The 22,122-nt window shown below is 37.0% G+C and overlaps 1 protein-coding gene across 3 annotated transcripts in view; it reads right to left on the bottom strand.

Moving 5' to 3' along the window:
* Positions 1 to 22,122, bottom strand: part of LOC105035361 (callose synthase 9) — a 127,630-nt gene that overhangs the window by 1,576 nt on the left and 103,932 nt on the right. Inside the window, exons 45-51 of one of the 3 annotated variants that reach the window (XM_073256696.1) lie at positions 18,907 to 19,020; positions 18,724 to 18,812; positions 18,485 to 18,643; positions 18,253 to 18,355; positions 16,304 to 16,423; positions 897 to 947; positions 624 to 806 (exon numbers count right to left, since the gene is read on the bottom strand). In XM_073256696.1, the coding sequence (XP_073112797.1) occupies positions 624 to 806; positions 897 to 947; positions 16,304 to 16,423; positions 18,253 to 18,355; positions 18,485 to 18,643; positions 18,724 to 18,812; positions 18,907 to 19,020 (819 nt within the window). The remainder of the gene's footprint in view (positions 1 to 623; positions 807 to 896; positions 948 to 16,303; positions 16,424 to 18,252; positions 18,356 to 18,484; positions 18,644 to 18,723; positions 18,813 to 18,906; positions 19,021 to 22,122) is intronic. The other 2 variants (XM_073256697.1, XM_073256698.1) reach the window with 2 other exon arrangements.

Here is a 22,122-nt window from a genome sequence, read left to right as displayed (position 1 = left end):
GCATTTGACCAATTAAAGATAGAATGCCACTCTGCCACTTGTTTCACTTGTTAAACTGATAAGCACATCTTAACCAGTACCTAACCAGCATCCAAACAGGGAAGAGAACATTTTGCAATCTTAGCCCAACAATATAACTTAATGGTTTTACATTAGAATATAAACCTGATGGTATTGTCTGACTATTGTAGTCTTTGATAAGAGAATCGAATGCAAAATGAAAGACTGCAGAGATAAGAATGTAAAGGCATGCAAAGTAAGATGTGGACAAACAGAGAGCTAGACAAATAAAATAGATCAAACCTCAAAATGCAGAAAGATTGAATAAACTAATGAACTGGTGGTCATGTGCAACTGTGAGACCAAAAGGGCCGTAATAAAGTTAAGCAGATATCATTTAAGTGAAGGGAGCACAGAAGAATTAAGCAGACAAAGTAGAGGGAAAAAGAAAAGGGAAAAAAACTAGAAAGCTCACAATTAGGAACAAACGGCATGAAGGATTCAGAAAGCCAATTAATTACAAGTAGATGGCATAATATCATTTGAAAAAGCAGTCAAATTCACAAGATGACACATTGACACTAATCTAGCATAACAGTTATAGAAGAGGCCAAGATACTCACAGAAAGGATTCCCCACCCAGTTGGGACAAATGCAAGGATGCAAGCAAAGATGTCTACCACAGAAAGGTCTGTAAGCACAACTGCAACAGCTAGACCAGCTAATACAAGCAAGAATGAGATGCTTTGGATGAGTCGTAGCACCAATTGGAAATTTACAGATGCCTTCTGGCTGAAGGTAAACACCTGATAGTCAAAAGCACAAGGAGAAAGTGTAAAGTCCATCATGTCATATTAGCATTGCGTTTTTGAAATTAAGAAGCACAACCAACAGACCTTGAAAAGGAAAAATAACACAGCTAACACACTCCATGACAACCAGTATACCTACAACCAGAGAATAATTTGTTAATCTTTGCTTTGAAAGAACACAAAGTTTAGACTACAATTTATATCAATCTAACCGCAGCAGCAAGTACACAGAGATGGCAACTATAGAATTCAAATTATTGGTTTGCTGTATTTATGAAGCATAAAAGTAACACTATGGAAACAACATACCAAAGTCAGTTTTCAAAGGCAGTCTCCAACAGAATTTATATTGGAGATTTGTTGTATTCATGAGATCAAAAGTCAAAAAGTACAATATTAGATGATCCAAATATGTTGCTCTAGATCATGTTTTTCCATAAAAGGAATCTATAAATTGGCACTTCCTTCAATCAAAATAATGTCATTTCCAAGGCAGAGGCCAAATAGGCATTACTGATTCTGTAGTCATTCATCGTATTAAGACATAAGAGGTTCTTCGAATTTTTACCACTTCCCCTTTGTGAACATCTCTTTGTGAAGTCCGTCAATTGAACAACCAAGCAAGGAAATCACATTTTCATGAACATGTTCTCTTGCTCCTTTTCCTTCCAATTTCTACGTTCTACCACATTTGGAAGCCAGTAATGCACAACTATTCCTTTTCTATTTGGCATCCTAAAAGGACCTTTACTAATAGGCTAACTGTTAACCTATACTAAATATAATATGATGTAACACTGACTTACCTATTGAATTATTTATCAGCATAAAAACCAAGTGACTTAGGGAATGAGGCGCATTTATGAAACTCAAAATGGACACCAGCAAAACGAAACATTTTGTGCTGAAGGTGCAGCTAAATATAAGACATCCAAGATTGAGAACTTCCAGTCATCACAGGGTTGTTCAACAGAGTCATACATCAGGAAAAGTGAACAAGAGCTGAAGCAGGTGGAGAAGGGCGACTTTCAGTTTACAAAATGCTAAGTTGTGAAATAATTATGAACCATCCATACAACATGAAACTTGCACATGGATATGTACAAACTGAACAATATAGTTTGATTAGACAAGATGGTTGATAGAAAAGCAGACTAAATTTTGCGTCTACAAGAGGAAAATTGCACAAGTTAAAATGTGTATCGTTATTAATACAATGCAACAATAAATTAAAAGGATCCTTACTTTTTTTTAAAAAAGAGTTGATATAACACTTATTTTGCCATTCCATAAGTAGCATATTTAAAGGCCTCAAGAACACAATGTTTAACCTCTTTTCAGAGAAAAAAAAAAAGAGAGCAAGGACTAGGCCTTTCCTTCTCATTTCCAAGAAGCACAACCAGAGTCCTTGGAGCAAGGACTAGGCTTTTCTGGATAGGAAAGAAAGTGAATAATATCTAATATCATACTAAACTAGGCTGTTTCATATAGGCTAATATTAAACTAGACTGCTCATTCTTTCATATTAAAGCCAGCATTACTACTTGCAGTGTTCAATGGTGTACATTCACAATATTGTTGATGATGGAGGAATAATATATGATATTATTAAAAGGCTGATCAAAATTTTTGGTTAACACTATGGACTATTAAATTAGAGTAACTTCTCGCTGTCAAGGTTGAATAGTTAAGAAAAGATTTTCATATGTAATAACTAGGGCTCAGTAAATGACAAAGGAGAATTGCCGGAAAATCAATGGATGCATCACTTGCTAGTTAGCAAACCCATGTATTTCTTTTTGCCAAACTCAGCCCATGCCATGAAGTGGGTTTACCTATCTACCCACATCTTTTAAAGTTGTCAGTCAATCCGTAGATGCAGATAGGGCCTTACGCTGTTAATTCATTCTATGGTAACTAAAAGATTCCAAAAATGAAAAATTAGCATGTGTGATATATCCTACATTACGGCTATGCATCACCTCCACTAAGTGACTGAATGAGGTAGACAAAACTTTACTAAGCGACTAGGTATATATAATCAATCACTGCATATTCCAAGTTAGGTTTTGCTCAGAATTTGCTCTAAATGACATAATGTTGAGTGCATGTCATTTATTAGAAATATGATTACAACAGAGATCCTTGTTTATTGATGGTCTTGGATGTGCATACTAGGAAATGAAAGAGAATGACTAAAGAAAATAGGAATTGAGGACTTGGCAGTGAAATTTGCAAGAACAGATAAATGGCTTTTTAAGGATTGAATGTTGAAAGAAAGATGGGTTCTAGATAGGGAAATCAAAAAGAGGTCTAACAATATTAAGAAAGTGGATACAGAGGTACTAGGAGAATCAAGGGGAAAAATTCCATCCAGAAAGGAATCTTTATGGTGGAATTGGAAAATTCAGTTAGTGGTTAAGGCTATCAGAGTGCTACAGAAATCTACCTAAATTGTAGGAATAAAGAAGCATGTTAAAACTACTAGGTGACTAAAATGGAAGTTGAGGTACAAGAGGCTAGATTCAAAGCGTATAATGCAAGGTTCACCATGCTAGAACCGGACCGCATGCCAGTTGATTGGTGGTATAATTCGGTACAACCCCCTTACCCTTCTGTATTGGGCCCGAACAAACACGGCAAAAAAAGCAGGGGAGAGGGAGACCTGGATAAAGGAAAAGAGAGAGGGAGGAAGAAGGGTGGAGATGGCGGAGACATAGGTGGTGGCTGTCAGAGGGCCATTGAGGCCCTTGGATGATCGGAATGGGAAACTCTAAACTAAGATAGATAGAGAGAGAAGGAAGGAGAAGATGGCATGGAGGCCAACAATGGCTGTCAAAGCACCGCGGAGGCCCTCAGAGGACAGGATCTTTCTCCCAACCATCCGTCAGATTGAAATATGACCACCCCTGTTTTGATCGCAATTCCTTTTTTTGTCGCAATATATAGTGAAGTCAGCAACCCTATGGATTGCAATATATATAAAAAAAGAATCAACGAATGAAACAAGGATTGTCCCTCTTGTTTTGATCTGACGGCAAGTAGGGAAGAAGATCCCACCCTTTGTGGGCCCCCTCTGACCTCTTCGCCCTCTCCTGCTCCTTCCATTCCTCTCTCCCTCCCCCCTTCTCTCTATCTCTCTCTATTTTCCTCTCTATGGAGAAGGGCGGAGCTCCATAGGGCTCAACGTCCCTCCAGTGGCCTCTGCGGGCCTGCAACAGTCTCTCCGGTCTCTCCCTCTCCTTCCCTCTCCCACTCTCTTTTCCTCTCTTATCTTCTCCCTCCTCACCGGTGTTCCGTTTTTCACGCCAGAGCCATCCTAGTTGGCTGTTGGTACAGTCCAACAATCCCTGAATTGGACGGTTCATGATGGTTTCGTGAACTAGGTATGAAGAGCTATACTACAAGTTAAAAGCTAAGAATAAAGAGAGATATTTTTAAGATTGCAAGACTTAGACAAAAGGAAAACTAGAGACTTTACTCAAGCTAAATACATCAAAGATGAAAATCTAAAAGTTTTGGTTAAGCAGAATGGTACCAAAGAAAGATGGAGAGGTTATTCTGATAAACTATTTAATGAAAATCATGTAAACAATTAAGGATGCCTTATTAGTTCCACTGAGGAAAGAAATGTTAAGCATACATGTAGGATTAGAGTATATGAGATAAAGGGTGCTATTAAAAGATGAAACTAGGAAAAATAGTTGGACCTTATGCAATCCCTATGGAGGTTTGGAAGTGTTTAGATGACATGGGAATAATTTGATTCACTAATTCATCTAATAAGATTTTAAAGACCAAGAAGATGTCTAATGAATGGAGAAAGAGCACTTCAGTACCAATTTATATGAATAAAGATGATATTCAAAACTATTCTAACTATTATGGCATTAAATCCATAAGCCATAGCATGAAACTTTGGCAGAGCATAATTGAGTAAAGATTGAGGTGTGACACATATCAAAGAACCAATTTGGTTTTACACACCAAGAAGGTTGATTATATATGCTTTTTTTTTCCTTTGGAGGTTAATGGAGAAGTAAAGAGAAAAGAGATAGGATCTTCATATAGTTTTTTTTTTTTTTTTTTTATTAATTTCGAGAAAGCACTTGATAGTCCCTATATTAGAAAAGGCAAAAACTTCCACTAGATATATTAATATAATTAAGGACACGCACAATAGAGCAATTATTAGTGTAAGAACTACTGATCAAGGATTTGAGTCCCAACAGGATGTCCCGTGGGGCATCGAAATTGGGTACCATCCTATATGTCCGGATAGAACCATCCCGCCATCGTCTTACCATCCCGATTAGCATGTCTTGGGACATCTTTCGTCCCAAGTGTCGAGAGGGGCAAAATGGCGGCGTGTCTCTTTCCCTGAGAAAAAGGAGGCAACTATATCCCACGAGATTTAAATCCTTGTTGCTCTAAGTCTTACCATTTTGTAGTAGTTATGGATGAGCATACTAGATATATTCAAAACAATATTCCTTCATACTTGCTACATGAAGAGGATATAGTCTCAATAGATGAAACAAAGACTAGAGTTAATTGCAAGCTGGAATTATGGAGTGCATTAGAATCTAATGATTTTATGTTTACGAGACCCAAGACAATACATGGAATGCAGGTTTAGAAAAGTTAGAAATAGAGATGGAGTGAAAAATAAGGATAATGAAGTCCCTAAAGTGATCAATGTCATATTTATGATTGATTACAAATTGAGAAATGGATGACTTAGATGGTTTAGACATGTACAATGCAGACGGAAGGATAGACCAGTACGAAGGAGTGATTTGATACATGTAGAAGAAAAGGGTAAAGATGGATCGAAAGTCATATAGGATGAAATAGTAAGGAAAAACTTGATATCTCCACATCATTCAAAAAGTTTAGCCCTAAAATGAGTGCGATGGAGGAAATGGATTCATGCTAGATGGCAGATGCTACCAACCCCACGTAGTTTGGGATTAAGACTTTTGTCTAGTACACTACATACGTTTTACATAAGTAAAGAATGCAATATTCTTCTATAGATAATTGAACTTATGTTAATCATCAATCAATGTTGAAAGTGTGTGCAACACCCTGCATGTCTCAAATGAATTTTATAGTCTAATATAATATTGCATAAATTATTGTCCAAATGTGCATTATGTTTTTGCACTTCCTCTAGGAATTAGTGGTATCAATTCAATGCATGGAGTAACAGTGACACACTGATCTTTAATAGACAATGTACATAAACCACTTCGAGCTTTTGAGTGAAAACATTTTATACAAAACAAGACTTCAAGAGCTTCAAAACAAGCACAAATTCAACCTTCTTTGTCCTAAAATAAGTATCACTTCAAGTTTGAGTGAAAACATTTTATACAAAACAAGACTTCAAGAGCTTCAAAACAAGCACAAATTCAAACTTCTTTGTCCTAAAATAAGTATGACATGACTGTTTGAACTCATGCAGTCCTAATATAATGGGCTTGGTGAGATCCAGTCTAGTTTATGGATTAATGGATGAAAATATGGTTAGAGAGAAGTCCTAAATCACTAATAACTCGCTAAGACCTTTTAGAAGGAAAATAAAAGAGTGCCATTGTTTGAAAGAGAAGGAGAAGAAAATCTTTCAAGAGTTGTAAAGGAAAACAACTATTGAACTTTAGTTCAAATAGTACCACCTCTGGCCACTTGGGCACGAGGAAGAGTCATCCTCTAGGGTTGGGAGGGAATAAGGGTACAAAGCAGTGGGTGTTAGACCCTACAAATGTCTCGAAAAAATGTTTTAATGAAACACAAGTATTGAAACAATTTTCATTGGAGAATCCAAAGTTTTGAAGCAAAAAAATCCTTTCAAAGGAGAAGGTATCTATTGATTTATAAATTTCTTGACAAACATGTTAAGGATTTTGGAGGAAATAAGTTGTAGAATTTTTCATTAGGTTCAAGAAAATGTGAGTGTTCTTGATTTATTATTATGTTTGCAATAGGTGCAAAATTTTATATTTTTCCAGATTTTAAGAATTTTCTGAGCTTGAAGGAAGAGAATCGACCTAGAGTTGCAAGCTCTAAACTAGAGATTTTTGAGGCAGGACGTGATTCAACAAGCCTCAGTTCTTTATTTCATTTGTTAAGGTTCTTGTCATAGTTGTTAAATTCTTTTAATCATGAGATTCAAATAAATATTTTTTTACTAGTTATAGAGGATTTCTCAAATATTGATTGGTCCTTGGACCCAATGCATGAGGCTCCTGCCACTGCAAGGTTTGAGGAGAATTAGAAGCATACAACCTTACCCTTGCATGGGAAGAGGTCATTTTTGCGTTGGTAAACCAAGACACCCAAGTCATAATGGGGCAAATTTATTGTTGTACAAAGGCTTACCCTCTAGGCCTCAGGCATCACCATTTTAGCAAAAATATGATTACAAATTCCCAAGAAAATAAGCATTGAGAATATTGTATTGTATAATTTGTATCACCCGAATACGAAGTGGGTTTGGCTTTGAAATCTGGTAACTATGATGTTCACTTGTAAATATTATAATTTGGAGCAAATCAAGAATTAATTCAACTCATAGAGGTGTTAAACATGGAGGAGAATTGAAGCTGCATTATAGGGATTACGATGCTGAATGCTCTTTCTTGGACCCTCAATTTGGTTGACCAAGAACTTAAATTTTGAAATGAAAGCTTTTGTACACAAAGATGACATGCAGATATTTTAATTTGGAGACGACTGGCAGGAATTAATCCCTTCCCTAAGAGATTATGTTGAATTTATTTTGTAGTGCTATATCAATAAGATAGTATGTAGCGATAAGGTTAAGAATTTTTTATTTTGAAATATATATATATATATTAAACTCGAAACTTTGAGCCAAATTTTTGCCAAATCTAGTCGTACCAAAAACTTCCAGTGCTAAGTCAACTATTTGATATAAGTTTTCCTCATTGCTAGAATGGGCAAATTTAGAGCACTAATGAAGAGCTATAGTATATACGTTCATCGAATTTTCAGAGACTTACAAACAGTTGGAGAAAGATTTTGAGTTGTCTTTGAATGGTAGGAAGCATGGTGTGCCAAACCAGGCTGAACAGAGCAATTTGGGTGCATTGAACTGAACCATCCACGAATCGGGATCGTTCGACCCCAAAATTCGAGGCGGGCACCAAACCTATGCAAACAACTCCGAACCAAGCAATTTGGAGTGAACCCGGTCGGGACCAGATGGTTCACACCGATTCAATGGCTGAACCACTCCCTCCCCTCAAATAAGGGTGCGTTTGGTTAGCCATTAAAAAAGTACTTTTTTTACTTTTTGATTTTTAAAAAGCAAAAATCAAAAAGCAATGTTTGGTAACACCATAAAAAGTAAAAAGCAAAAATCAAAATAATCAAAATAATTGCTTTATACGTAAAGCAAAAATTTTTTGCTTTCCAAAATTTGCTTTTCTACTTTTTTTGCTTCCCCACATCTAAAACGCCAAACCAAAACGTAAAGAGCCCAAACCCTTCTCCCTCGTCGAGCTCTTCACCTCTCCACCCCCTTCTTCCTCCCTTTTCGAATCCTTCTCCCTCGTCGAGCTCTTCATCTGCTGTCCCCAAACATTGCTTTTTGCTTTATAGCAACGTAGTTACCAAATATACTTTTTGCTTTTTTGCTTTTACTCAATAATAAAAATTCAAAAAAATAAAAAATATTTTTTAAAAATCAAAAATCAAAAATCAAAAAGTGTAACCAAACGCACCCTAAGTGAAGAGAGAGGCCATGAGAAGCTTCATTTGCTTCTCACACCTCCCATCTTCAAAATCCACTAAAATCCCTCCAATAAACTCATATTTCAAAAAGAAAATGCTAGATCCAAGCCGTTTTGAAGGAAATCCCACTCTCCCTCTCCCAATTTCTTCATTTTTATTTTCCTTTTTAGGTTGAAAATCGGCAAAAATTTAAAAAATAGAGGTCATCCAAAATCTTTTAGTTTGGCAAGATTTCATGATCCATAGTAGATCTATGGATGATCTACACAATGAGACTAAATTTTTTAATTTTCATTAAATCTATAATCTTTTACATTAAAAATATATTTTTAGATTAAAAATTAAAAAAATACAATCCAAAAAATAATTGTAAAATTAGAAGCCTATTTAGGGGTATACAAGCTACTCTCAACCTAAACTTACCATCTGTTCTTCAAGTTTGGATGTATCTGCAGTGGCTTAGGGCCAAATTTAATAAAATTGAGAAATAAATAACCTTTGATGCATTCCTACAATCTTAGAAAAATACATATAGTATCCACCGTCGGTTCCATATGAATCTAGCTCAAATTAATTTTCTGAAATTATAGAATTTAAACATTATTTTCTTAATTTAAAAAATTTAAAAATATATAATTAATAAACAATAAAAACTAGTACTACATATTAGATAATTCGAAAGTATTTTCAGAAGTAGAAAACATATACTTTAGAAATTAAGATATTTAAAATTATTTTTTAATTAAAAATATTAAAAATATAAATAACAAAAATGAACAATTAGTACTATGTATTACATAATTCAGATGTACTTTCTAAAATATAAAATATAGTTTTTCATTATCACAAAACTTTACTATATTTTAATGGTTAATAAACTAACATGTTTGATAGACATGCAGAAATAGATCCATCGAGGAAAAATATAGACCATGACATTGGTTGGGATCATCGGCAAATTCTCCCAGATCGATACCACAAGGGGTGCAACTGGTGAAATGCAAAATTCAAGGGAGGGGAAATTAGCTAAAGCAACACCGAGCTAATGGCTATCTCGACGTATTTACGTACCAAAATGCATACAGAATGTCCAGCAGCTAATGAAAAAAATGCTTCTCTAAATTTAGAGTAGCAAAGGTAAAGGCTATCATAAAATGCCAAGCGACAGAGCCACCTTCCCACCACTCAAGGGTGTCAAGAAAGGCCTACATTCCAAATGACAATGCACAGATCCAGGTTGCCATTTTAGGCAAGCCTAAATAATCAGTGGCAACAGGATGAGGTGGCTAGCAATAGCGCTCGAATTGAGCCGTCATACTACAAGTCAAGCTCTAGTTCTGCGATCAACAGAGAAGATCCAAAGTTACAAGAGAACCTCCTCAGTTAGGAAGCCCAACGATAGAGAAGACCGTGGCTGTATTGCATCTATACTAGATGCTTTTGGCAACAAGAAGACTCCAAAGAGATTCTACCAAAAGCCACCATCCATAATTTGGATCCACATACCTTCCCAGCAGAAATTCAAAGCAGTACAGGATTGACAATAAGCTGAATAAGGATAAGAAGGATATGTAACGACTTAGTGGATCTGATTCAATTTCAACCACAACCCAGCAAATGCAATAGACAAGACATATTATAGTTTGTAGCATGGTATTCTGTACCGATCTGAACCGACCGGTACACTCCATACCATACCGTAACGATGGAGAACCAATCTAATTCAGACTGGATTTTTGAAAAATGACTTGAATCGAACCGAATCGATCGGTTCGATATCAGCCCAAATCGCCCGATACTGGGCGGTTAGGTCCGGTTCGATCCGCATTGGCCCAATTTTTTATTTTTTATACTGTTGGGTGGGATTTTTTTAATTTTTTTATTATCAGTACGGTACGATATGGACCGGTATGATATGATATGGTACCGTATCGATCGACAATTGGTACGAGTTCTGATATTGAGTCTACGAATCTTTGTTTGTAGGCTTGTTATTTCCTCCATACAAACTATCAATTAGGGTGTGGATCCTCCAAGATCAAAGAACATCTATGGTGAAATTCTTGACAACAATAAGCTACAAAAGCAAATTGCATCACACTAAATCAAGTGGCCCATATAAGGACTGACGGTTATGTATGATGGTTGGACTGAACCTACCAAGTAGAGCATCATCAATTTCTTAACATATCGTGACTTGACTTTTTTTTCCAGAAGTCAGTTGATACTTCCAATCATATGCACTATGCATTGTACGTCCCTAAATTGAAGATGATTGATCGGGTACAAGAGGAAAATATAGTGCAGATCATCACTGATAACAAACCACAATATAAGACCACTAGGAAAGTTCTGATAAAGCGGTGGCCGCACATTTTCTGGATCTCATGTGCTGCAAATTGTATTGACCTCATGTTGATAGATATTAAGAAGCTTAGTATGGTGTAGCAGGCAATGGAGAAGGCCTAATCCATTGTCAGATTTACCTATAACCACATAGGTCATATCACTGATGAGGCACATAGGAAGAGCTCTGAACACAAAGTGTGACATGGTTTGCCACAAACAACATTGCACTTGATACCCTTCTTAAGAGGAAAGTGGGCCTATATCAAATGTTTGTCGATGCCAAGTAGCAAAGTAGCAAATAAACGAGGGCTGACATTGCGGAGAGTAATGTGAAAAACTTGATGATGAGGCAAACATTCTGGCAGTGGGTCGAGAAGATAGTGAAGGCTATTTAGCTGTTATGCAAAATGCTTCAGGCTATGGACAGCGAGAGGTACCCCCGAATGGGCTTCCAATATCATATGATGGAGGGCAAAAAATTTGATTAGGAAGGCATATCCAAAGCATGCCTAGGAGTACATCATCATCATTGAGCAGTGGTGGGACTATCAAATGGATAGGAACTTGCATCTAGCAAGCAAGAATCAAGACCATTAAAAATTTAAATGCTCACATGCTTGTATAATTTTACTAAAATAATTATAAACTCAATCTGCAACTTACCATTTGAACCTAAGGCTCCAACACATCGTACCTGAGATCGACATGGATGAGGAACTACTGATCGCCCTACATAATATGATATTCAAGATTGAGCTTGACCCAAAAGTCACTGCCTCACGTCTACAAGAGGTAAGTTAAGTGGCATTCTTTGTTAGTCCTATCTTCAATCATTAACATATTCTAACACATCATTTATATAAATGAAAATATTTAAGAAGGGCATTGATAGCTTTGGAATCTCAACAGCTATTGTAAGCAAGAAAAGTATGAATCCACGTATATTAGATATCAACAATAAATATTACATAGTTACTAATATATGATACTATCTTATATATGATTTTCTTCAATACTATTGGAGCTAAATGATGGATTCATTTTGGTTCATTGAAGAAAAATCCTAAACGACTGGCAATCCAGATCCTCTCCTAGGCAATCACCTTGAGTGGCAATAAGTGCAACCAGTCCATCTTCACCTTCATCTACAGTAAGTAGAGGAACCGTCTGGCATAAAAGTGCCTCAATGATCACGTATATGTTCACTACAATCTGAGGATAGACAGAAAATCCTTGAGGAAGTGAAGCTAAAGTACTCGAATATGATCGACAATGCTTCTATTCAAGATGATGATCCCATGATCGGATGGCTTGTCAGCCAGCAGCAAAAGCTATCGATTGATGAGCCAAAATCGCCTCCATGACCTACTAGTTTTGTAGCTAGCGAGGCTAGAATGGATGCAGAGCAATGTGGAGATGGCGACATTCCATGCATAATTCCAGCTGATCAGATAGTTGAAGAGGTCACTCAGAAGTCGATCACATGACTCCATGTCTGAGACATCCTCTCAAAGATATGATCAACAATAGCTTAGATGAGGCCACCATGCTACCCAATTAACATAGTCGAGATGGAGACATCCATTCTCCCAACATAGCCAAGTCGAGAGGGGTAGGAAGGGAAAGCAGGTAGCTGCTCAATATAGCCTGAAAGGAAAAGGAAATATAGTTGCAAGTTGCAACCCTAATGGAGTGAGTGGAATTAGTTCACTCAATCAAAGATCAGAGAGAGAAGTGATGAAAGTTCAGACGATCATGGATCTGGTGTCTAGGGAGTAAAGGATATGAGACCATTATTTATGAGACAGCCGTAGAATACACTTCCATTCACCGATCAATCCCAGTTTATGCATATCACATAAGATAGAGGCCATAGTGCAAAAACTTATAAAGCCTATGAGGATACAATTACATGTCGGAGACAAGCTCCTCGCAGTCGTCCAGGACACATTGTAACTATAGATGACCATACACATGGAGTAAGAACCATACACCCAAAACCACGATAGCTTACGACCCATACGGATATGGATATTATGTGTCTAAGGCATCATCTTCCAGTGGCTATTATCCTTCATAGCCCAAAGCACCTTACAAATTGGATTTACTGCCGGCATATTCTAATGGGCCTCTCCACAACCGTATTATCAGTTAAAAGACACCTCAAGGCCAGAGCTTGAACGAGAGATCCAAGACCACTTATAATCCAAAGCCAATACCTTACGGGATGAGCATACAAACTATGCAGCTTGGTTAAAAGGGTGAGCTGATGTGCCTTATGCTTATGTTAATGATTGGGGAATCTAAAAGAACTCACCACTCAATGCCAGTATGTATGTTGTATTATAAATACATGAAATTAATTGTATCATTTTATATGTTGTATCTCAATAATTGATTTGAGGATATTTCATATTGCTTCTTCTAGCATGCATAGCCAAGATCACTGGTGTTTTTTTTCTTTCTTTCTTTCTTTTTATATTTTGGTTTTGGCCTGACACTAATGCAAAAGGCTAGAGGTAGCAAACCCAATAGATTTTTCACGTTTTTGCCTCCCCAAAACAGTAACATTTGATTTGTTTTAGCACAACGCCCTCAGTATCACAGAAAAATCACTTCCAAACGTCAAGAAGCATCATTTAGAGTGTACTAGGGTGATAGAAACATCGAAAAAATCAATAAACATCAAATTAGACTTTAAATCATTCAAGAATCCAAAAAAATGATTAGTTTTCATTTTATCATGAAAGAATTGAAAAAACCAAAGCAAAATGCCATGCCGGTTGAAACTAGCATACCATAATGTACCATGCATTGGTACAGTACCGTACCAAACTAGGCATCAACCAATATGGGTCCCAGTACCAGTTCAGCAAACCTTTGTAGGATGTAATCCTTGAGAACTAAGATAAAAAGAACCAGTAAAAGGTTAGAGATAATGTACTTTGCATTTTGAAAATTAGATCTAAAACTTCTTGTTTGTTTGTTCACCCATATCTTAAAGTAATCACTTCTTCCTTGAAATCAGATTATTGTGCTTTTGAATGTTTCTGATGCAACTCGTTGCTTTCACTTATGATTCAATGAAGTTATTTACTCTTACATTGAAAACTCCAAAGTTTATAAATTACATGGAAATTGTAATTTGGTGACTGCTACTGGATTTTGAAACTTCCAATCAGTATATTGTTATTGAAAGATGGGTAAGCACGGGATTAGTTGTTGGCATTTATCATCTTAGTTGAGGCACAATCAACTGTAGTCCCAGTCTGAAGGGGGCAATGTTACTGACTTCTGGTACCAGCGAACTGTTAAGTCCCTAGGAATTAAATAAGTTTGAGGCATGTGACGATGTCAAAGTCCTGGCCAGCAAGGATAAACTTGTTGGCCTTTTGTTCCCCTACTTAATGAAACTGCTTAATTGTACCATCACTGTGCACCAGTAAACAGGTACACACAATATACCAACTAAGTTGATGGATCAATGATTTGCAGACTTATTTATCTTTAATGTATATTTTGCTATTATAATATTTTGAAACATGACATGCAACCTACATTGATTACTGCATATGGTATACTATGCTTCAAGGTCTAAGGTACCATCCTAAATTGCCCGATTCAAGGCATACCAAGCAGTACTGAAGGTCAGCCAGGATGGTTCCAACTTTCAAATCAAGAAATCGGTGAGGGAGGGGGAGAGGGAGAAGGAAAGAGAAAAAGAGAGAGAGAGAGGAGAGCGAGAGGGAGGGAGGGATGCCAGTGGAGCACCAAACAGGCAAAGGGAGGAAAGGACCGGAGGAGAGGGTTTTGAAGCCCTCTCTGTGTATTGCCGGAGCAGGGGTGGTGCCCTTGTTTCAAAGGGAGAGAGGGCTTTCGTTCGCATTGCCAAAATAAGGTCTTAAGCTCCTTTTATTTTTTTTAATTATTTTAAGTGTAGTCATCAACCACTGCTGACTTCACTTTAAAAATTCAAAAAAAAAAAATAATAAGTGATGTAGCAGTGGCTACCGACATCACTTAAAAGCATTCAAAAAGAAAAAAAAATACAAAAAAGGACGAAGCCGCTGCTTAACAGGGGCTTTACCCCTATTACAGCAATGCGGAGGAAGCCCTCTCCACCTCCGCCTCTCTAACGCTCCACCGGCCTCTCCTTCCCTCTCTCTCTCTCTCTCTATCTATCTATCTATCTCTATCTCTCTTCCTCTCCTCCCCACCCCCCTCCTGCTCCCTTGCCGGTTTCCCTATTGGTTCACACGGGATCGATACAACACAGTACTGCACCACACCATACCACCAGGCCTATTGGCATGGGTGCCAATTTTGGTACTGCAGAACTTGCTATGCTCTGTATACTATTTACATGTTAATAGGCTACTACCTGTTGTTTGCAGTTGTAATTATAAAAGAATTTTGAAGTCATCACCATTGTTGCTTTTGCGATATTATTTTTCTGTTGTAATTTTTTTCATACAATGAGGTGTTTTATATTGTGTATTACAGTTTATTGCTGTCTATCTCAGCACTTTCACCATCATAAATAGATCAGCTATGAAGAGCTTCTTAAAAAAAAAAAAAAAAAAATGTCCAACATTCTTGCGAATTGAGGAGCTATTTCTTTTGGATAAGTCGTACAAATTATTCCATGAAATCGATGTATTTTGCTAAAAACAGTTCTTTAGTTAAAACTTGGACAATTGATGTTATTTATCTTTGTTTAAACTGTGTTAAGGAATTAATTTTTAGTTTTTTTAGTTGGGAAATTTTATAAATTACCGATTTATGAAGTATAATAGTCAGATGGATAGTCTACCTTGTAGGTTGTGATCCTGATCATGCTTTGAGAAATTTTCTACAGTAATGTATCCAAATCCTACTAGTAGGTTTCTATCATGACACTATCTCATCTCTCCACTATATTTCTTGTCTTTCTCTTGCCCCAAAGCTATCGTGATTTAGCTAAAAAGTCAACAAAAAATTATTTGCATTTTGGATGCAAAAATACTTGATAAAATCAATGACCACTGATAAATAAACTTAGATAAAAACAAATACAGAAAGCATCAAGGTTTTATTGAAGCAATACATTTCCAAAAGCTTGCAGCCCATCTATGCTGAGATGAAATTGACCATTTTTCAATTGATCATACCCAAGGTTTGCCATACCATACCAAACCGAGCAGTACAGGGCATATCAAACCATACTGGTTCAATATCGGTACACAGTATGGAGGGCATACCAATATTTGGTTTGGCGAACTGGCCCCATACCAACATGGTAACAAGTTGGGAGCAACCTTATACCAAGACGATGAACCTTGAACATACGATAATAGCAAAGTTAAAATACCAAAAATGATACTAAAAAAATGAACTTTTACCGTGAAAGAAGTATCTTTGCCAGTTAACTGCAGTTTGTACACAATGCCATATTGGAAGATAAAAAATCTTAAGCTCAAGACCGTCTCTAAAATCCTCCCACGTAGCGTTCGTATGTGTGCCTACATATATTTAAGTAACAAAACAACATCACAACTGACGTGAAAAATAAATACATAAAGAAGAAAAGGATATAATGGAAGCTTAAAAATTAAAGACATGAAATGTTATTTCTTAATCTTCCCATACAGCTCCACAAGAGACCAAGTAAAACCCAAAGGAGGCACCAACATAGCATCTAAAGATTTAAAGGGGAAAGAGAGGGGAGTTAGTTGAAACAAAGATTAGGCATACAATTTTATGCACTAAACTAATTTGTAAATGCACCTATTGAAAATGAATATCTCAGACTGATTGGGTAGGCATATAGAGTATAAAAAATAAAAAGTAAAAATTTAGAATACATAATGAACAACTCATGAATGAATTTTGTTTCAAGATTAGATGTTCCAGATAATGGAGCAGTTTTTTTTCCAAAAATTATACACATGGAACTTGGGTGCATCCCAATAATTTTGTTCAAACAGGAACTAGTACATTCACTGGAAACAAGGTTTCAGATCTCGGTATTTCTATTTTAATTTTAACAGTCGTATAAGTTCTTCAGCTTTAATTTTCACAATTTTACCCAAAAAACAAAAAAAAAAAAAGGAAACAAAGGGAGAAAAGAAAATAATTGTATGCTAATTAAATCGTCATTCTCAGTGCATTATACTGCCAAGGACCTTTTGGCATATTGATCTTTGGGAGCGATATCATTTTATTTTTGTGGGAAATCTAATACATGACCATCTAAATGCCTATAAGATTGAAAGCTCTAGTAGTACCCAATGTGGAAAAAAAGAAGTCTTCTCATACTGATTCGATTTCTACCAAACGTCAAATGAGATGTTGCCATAATCTGGGAAAAGCTTGTAAGCAGTATCTAATTTAGATGGTTCTCAAATTTAGCGTAAATCATTCAAACAACCAAGGAGCCAACCAAAGAATAGATCTGTGCAAGCATTTAAAAGAGACCAAAAGAAAATTCCTTGCAAAGGAACTCAATCAGGATAGGAAGCAAACATAAAGCAGGTTGCATTAATTCAATAGCAAATTAAAAAAAAATGTTCTATTTGAAAATCAGTAACTTGGAAGCAAGCATCACTTTTTATTTATTAAAGAAGAAGGAACTCAGTGATGCAAAAACAGAGATAGTTGTGTTCAAGTTGACAATCTTGAGGGTTTTCTGATAAGAAGGAAAAATCAATTCAACAATAGTATAAGGAGACTTCAGATCTCAACTTGACCTACTTTCTACAATGTTAACCACCCAAAAATGATTCCAGTTCAGTGAGTTCTTCTCAGTTCTCACAGTACCTATAAAACAATGAGCTAGCTTTACTAATATTGAAATGTGTATGGTAAATGAATGAAGTATTACCATGTTGTTATCCTTAGATACCCCAGAGACGCACCAAGTAGATGGTGGGGACACTCTTGTTCTAGTAAGTAGGTTTCCACATGAACAAACCAAAATTAAGATTTTGAATATATTATCTAATTACTTAAATCAAGCGCTTCAGAAATAAAAAAAAAATTTCACTAAAGCTGAAGGATATAAACCCGGCAAATATTTTAGTGGTCTGTTTTCAAAATTGACACCGCACCTATGAAATAAAGTTCAAAAAACAAAGTACATAACAATAGTACTGCTTGCAACTTCCAACTATATCACAGGACCACCAGAAAAACAAAGTGCAACATGATGTGCTCATAAGGTTCTCACACTGACTTTTGCATTTAGACAGTTACCAGAGAAACACAAAGTAGTAGGCATGAACTTACATCTGCCCTCAGAAAAATTAACTTTGAATAAAACATTCTATTTGTGATGACAGAAAACACATACCAATTCCTCGTCCCACCAAGCCTCCCAGCTTTCCTCTCCCTTCACACCAATCCCACCTCTATAAAGTAGCCAATTTGTCCAATCTCGAAAGTCCTCCACTGTCCTGAAAAAAATACAAAAGCAATATCTTATTCAAGGTTTTGGTTGTGGTGAAGGTGCATAAGTCTGTTCCCCCCCCCCACAACTTTTTTTTTTTTTTTTGAGGGTGGGGGGGGAGAGATTGGATGCTCACTTCTGCCACTCAAACCCCGATGGATTGAATAAATAAGGAGCAAAAAGCCATGAAAGTGCCATGAACCAACTACTAATTGAAAGCAAGATGTACGACAGAGCTCCGCCTTTGTTATAACCATATGCAAGGAATACGACTAGCAAAAGCACAACTTCTAGCCTGCACATTGGAAACATACGCATCAATACAGACTTATGGAAGTTCTACTGAATGCATGTTCATATTTTAGATTAACAAACCCTTTTACAAAATGGCTACGAGAGTAAATCCTATAATTCTCTGAAAACTTGATGTGGCGAACAACAAAACCCCTTCCAGTTGCACGATACTGAGCACAGAATCAAGAAAAAATTTCTAATCAATAGAATCGAATATTTTGAAATAATAAAAGTCTATAGCAGTGAGACAGCATAAATTCTTACCCTTGCACCCCCATGGAGTATTGTACGACCAAAATAATGTGTCCTTGTTCCCAGAGAGAAAGTGAAGAAGACAGAGCAAAGCTGCAGCTGCATTGTGATAAAGCTGACAACAGCCTACACAAACAACAACCACCAATTAACCATGTAAGTAAATCGAAATGTTTACATGATGTTCCATATAATATCAATAAACAACCCAGAGAAAATTTCACAGCATAAACTACAATACAGCAGTGACACAAGTTAAGCACACAACTTTACTTCCGTTCTTAAAATTATGCAGTAAAGGAACTCATGCAACTTTGTTCAGAAAGATTGTTCCACAATCATTGAACCCAAGAAAACACAATGCCACACTGAACATAAAGGATCAAAGTCAGAAAATTTGACCATGCTCTCCGATGAAAAGCTTGCATGTTTTTTCCTGGTAACCCAAGGGGCCATTCAATCAACAGAATATTTCAAGATGTAAACATCCATCAAATCTGTTGCTCTAATTGAGCCTAGGGCTTAAAAAGCACTACAGACTTGAACAAAGAAGTTTAGTAGTTACTGTGGCTCTCACAAAAGAATAAACCATGAAAGGAAATGGAGAGCAATGTAGCCTTTAACGTTTAACATGTGCTGGCATGGTGCCATGTTTTGATTGCAATCAGTTGGTAGACTTTGAACTAAATCCCACGAGTAAGTCAATAAGAGCTTGCTAAAGTCAGGAAAACCTAATGATGACATAACCATAATGGCAATAAGTGAAATCATTTGTTTGATGCTCTAACATAATCAAGGTTCGCTGAAACAGTATTGAGGGTTATATGGGTTGGCTGATAGTTCGATACGGTATTGGTACATACCATACCAACCCTAGACATATCCGAACCAGGGGAGCAAGTGGGAGAGGGGGGAAAGGGAGGGTGAGAAGGGGGAAGAGAGAGAAAGGGAGGGACAGGCATAACTCCAACATTCGATCTACGATCTTCGAGCCCTGATACTCGTCATTGTCATCTACGAAGGTGGTAACATGGTGGTGAGAAAGAGAGAGATGGTGGCGATGACGGAACCATAGCCCCAAAGGTAACAATGTTGTCAATTTTGGGACTGAATTGGGTGACAAGAATTGATCATAGCCCTCATTGTCGTCGTCCATGCCAACGAGGATGGGACCATAACCATAGCGTTTGGAATAATGAGGGAGGAGAAGAGTCATGACTCGCAAGTGGTGGAAGATCGAGCAAGAGAGAAGGGAGAGGAGAGTTTTATAATGCCTCAACCCAATTCAGCGGACCACTTGAAACTGGGCAAAATGAAAACAGTTTAGCATAGTTCAAGACAGTTTTAACAATAAACCAAGCTAGGTGGTCTAACCTTCTCAGTTCCTGGCTAGTCCAATTTAGAATGCCCCAAACCACCTGCTTAGGTAAAGCTCGACGGTCCTTGAACACAATGTTCATAGATATAAAATTCATAAACAACCCTTGTAAAGCCTACGATGCTTTAGCATTGTTTTAGAAGGTAGTTGTAGTAGCAAGCATCTAGGGGCACGCAAACCATCCAACAATTGACCATAAAAATGATACAAAATAAATTAAACTTCATGAATATATAGAAATTACAAGTTAGACAAATCATGTCAAGGAGTGAATTACAATTTTTAACTACATATAATATAATAGTATCATCGATTCATCCAAAACATGATTAATGGCCCAGCTAAGAAAAATGCAAAGGGAACATTAATCATACACACATATATATACACACCCTTTTTGGGAGAAGATGGACAGGCTGGATTAAAGGGAAAAAGCAGGGGAAGAAGAAGAAGGAATGACTCAATTCAGAAAACAGACAAAGAAGAACAACAAGAAGAAGAAGAAGAAGAAGAAGAAGAAGAAGATGTGGAAGAGAGGAAAAGGAGAAGGAACGGTTGGACAGGAAAACAGAGAAAGAAAAGGCTGCTGATCTTTCCCATTTTCACTTTCCTTGCATGTAAAATTGCTGCAGCTCCCATTGGAGTGTGTGCTACAAAATATAAATCTTCTGCAAGTTGGGGAAAAAATTGCATTTGATCTGAAAATCAGCAAAAAATCTGCTATTGAACATCAGAAATTTGATACGGACTAGAGGACAAGTAAATAAAAAGAAGAGGAAAAAAGGAGAGAATAAGAGAGGAAGCAAGAAGATACGAAGACAAGTGAAGAAACAAACAAGGCCTGTGGCCAAATTTCTGAACATAATCTCCATCAACCACCCAAAAAGAGTTGGCAAAAAGTCCTCTTTAATAGACTAACCAACCTCCTTTACCCACTGTAACTAAACTCCTTTAAAGCAGACAATATAATCCCAAACAACTAAATCTAGACTCCTTTAAGTAACAAGCCAACTGCTAACATCCAATTAAATCTCAATATGGAATAATCAAACCAAAATTTAATTGACAAAAGAACTCCAAAAATGTCAAGAACAATGACCCAGAATTTATAACAGAAAATCACAGCAATGAAAAATAGATCTCTAAAAGCTGCAAAAAAAAAAAATATCACTTGAGTCCTTAAATTCGAAAGTGTATCAAAAGTTCTCCTTCAGGAGAAGTATATTGTAGCTATCAAGTATCCCGCCTTAGAAGGAATTAAGCCATCAGCACTTAGGCACTCTGGGGATACTATGTGCCTAGTCTGGTGCCTAAGGCCTGCCGTTTGCCTAGGTGCCTAGTTGGGCACTTTTCAAAATACTGGCTTAGAAGCATAAATACATTTTTCTACATGTTTATGCATTCAAGAATACTTGGACTATCCAATATAATATTTTGCAAACTCTGAATCAAAATTTTAAATCCCATGGGACGGGGCCGTTCCTATTTTACCATGAAATAGGATGCGTCGCCATCCCACCCCATCCCGAAATCTGAGATAGAGGATGTCCCAAGACATCCCAATCGGGATGCTGGAATGCTAGCGGAACGGTCCTGTCCCAACACATAGGATGGTACCTGTTGGGTATAAAATACCCCCCGGCCGAAGTCTGTAAAAGACCGACCCTTCCGGACTTCTCCGACAATGAGTTTCTCCATTCGTCTACCGGACCGTCCCAAAAGCTCTCTGGGCCTCACTGCCAGCCGACCTTCTACAGTGATCAACTATTCTCCGAACTCCTTCCGAACTTCGTCAATATCCGAGCTTCTTCAACAACGAGGTTTCTACAGTAATCAAACTCCATCCAAGT

This window comes from Elaeis guineensis, chromosome 4 (assembly GCF_000442705.2).
Source record: "Elaeis guineensis isolate ETL-2024a chromosome 4, EG11, whole genome shotgun sequence".
Taxonomy (NCBI): Eukaryota; Viridiplantae; Streptophyta; class Magnoliopsida; order Arecales; family Arecaceae; genus Elaeis; species Elaeis guineensis.
Note: the sequence above shows the minus strand (reverse complement) of the source record. Positions and strands in the feature narration are given on the sequence as shown.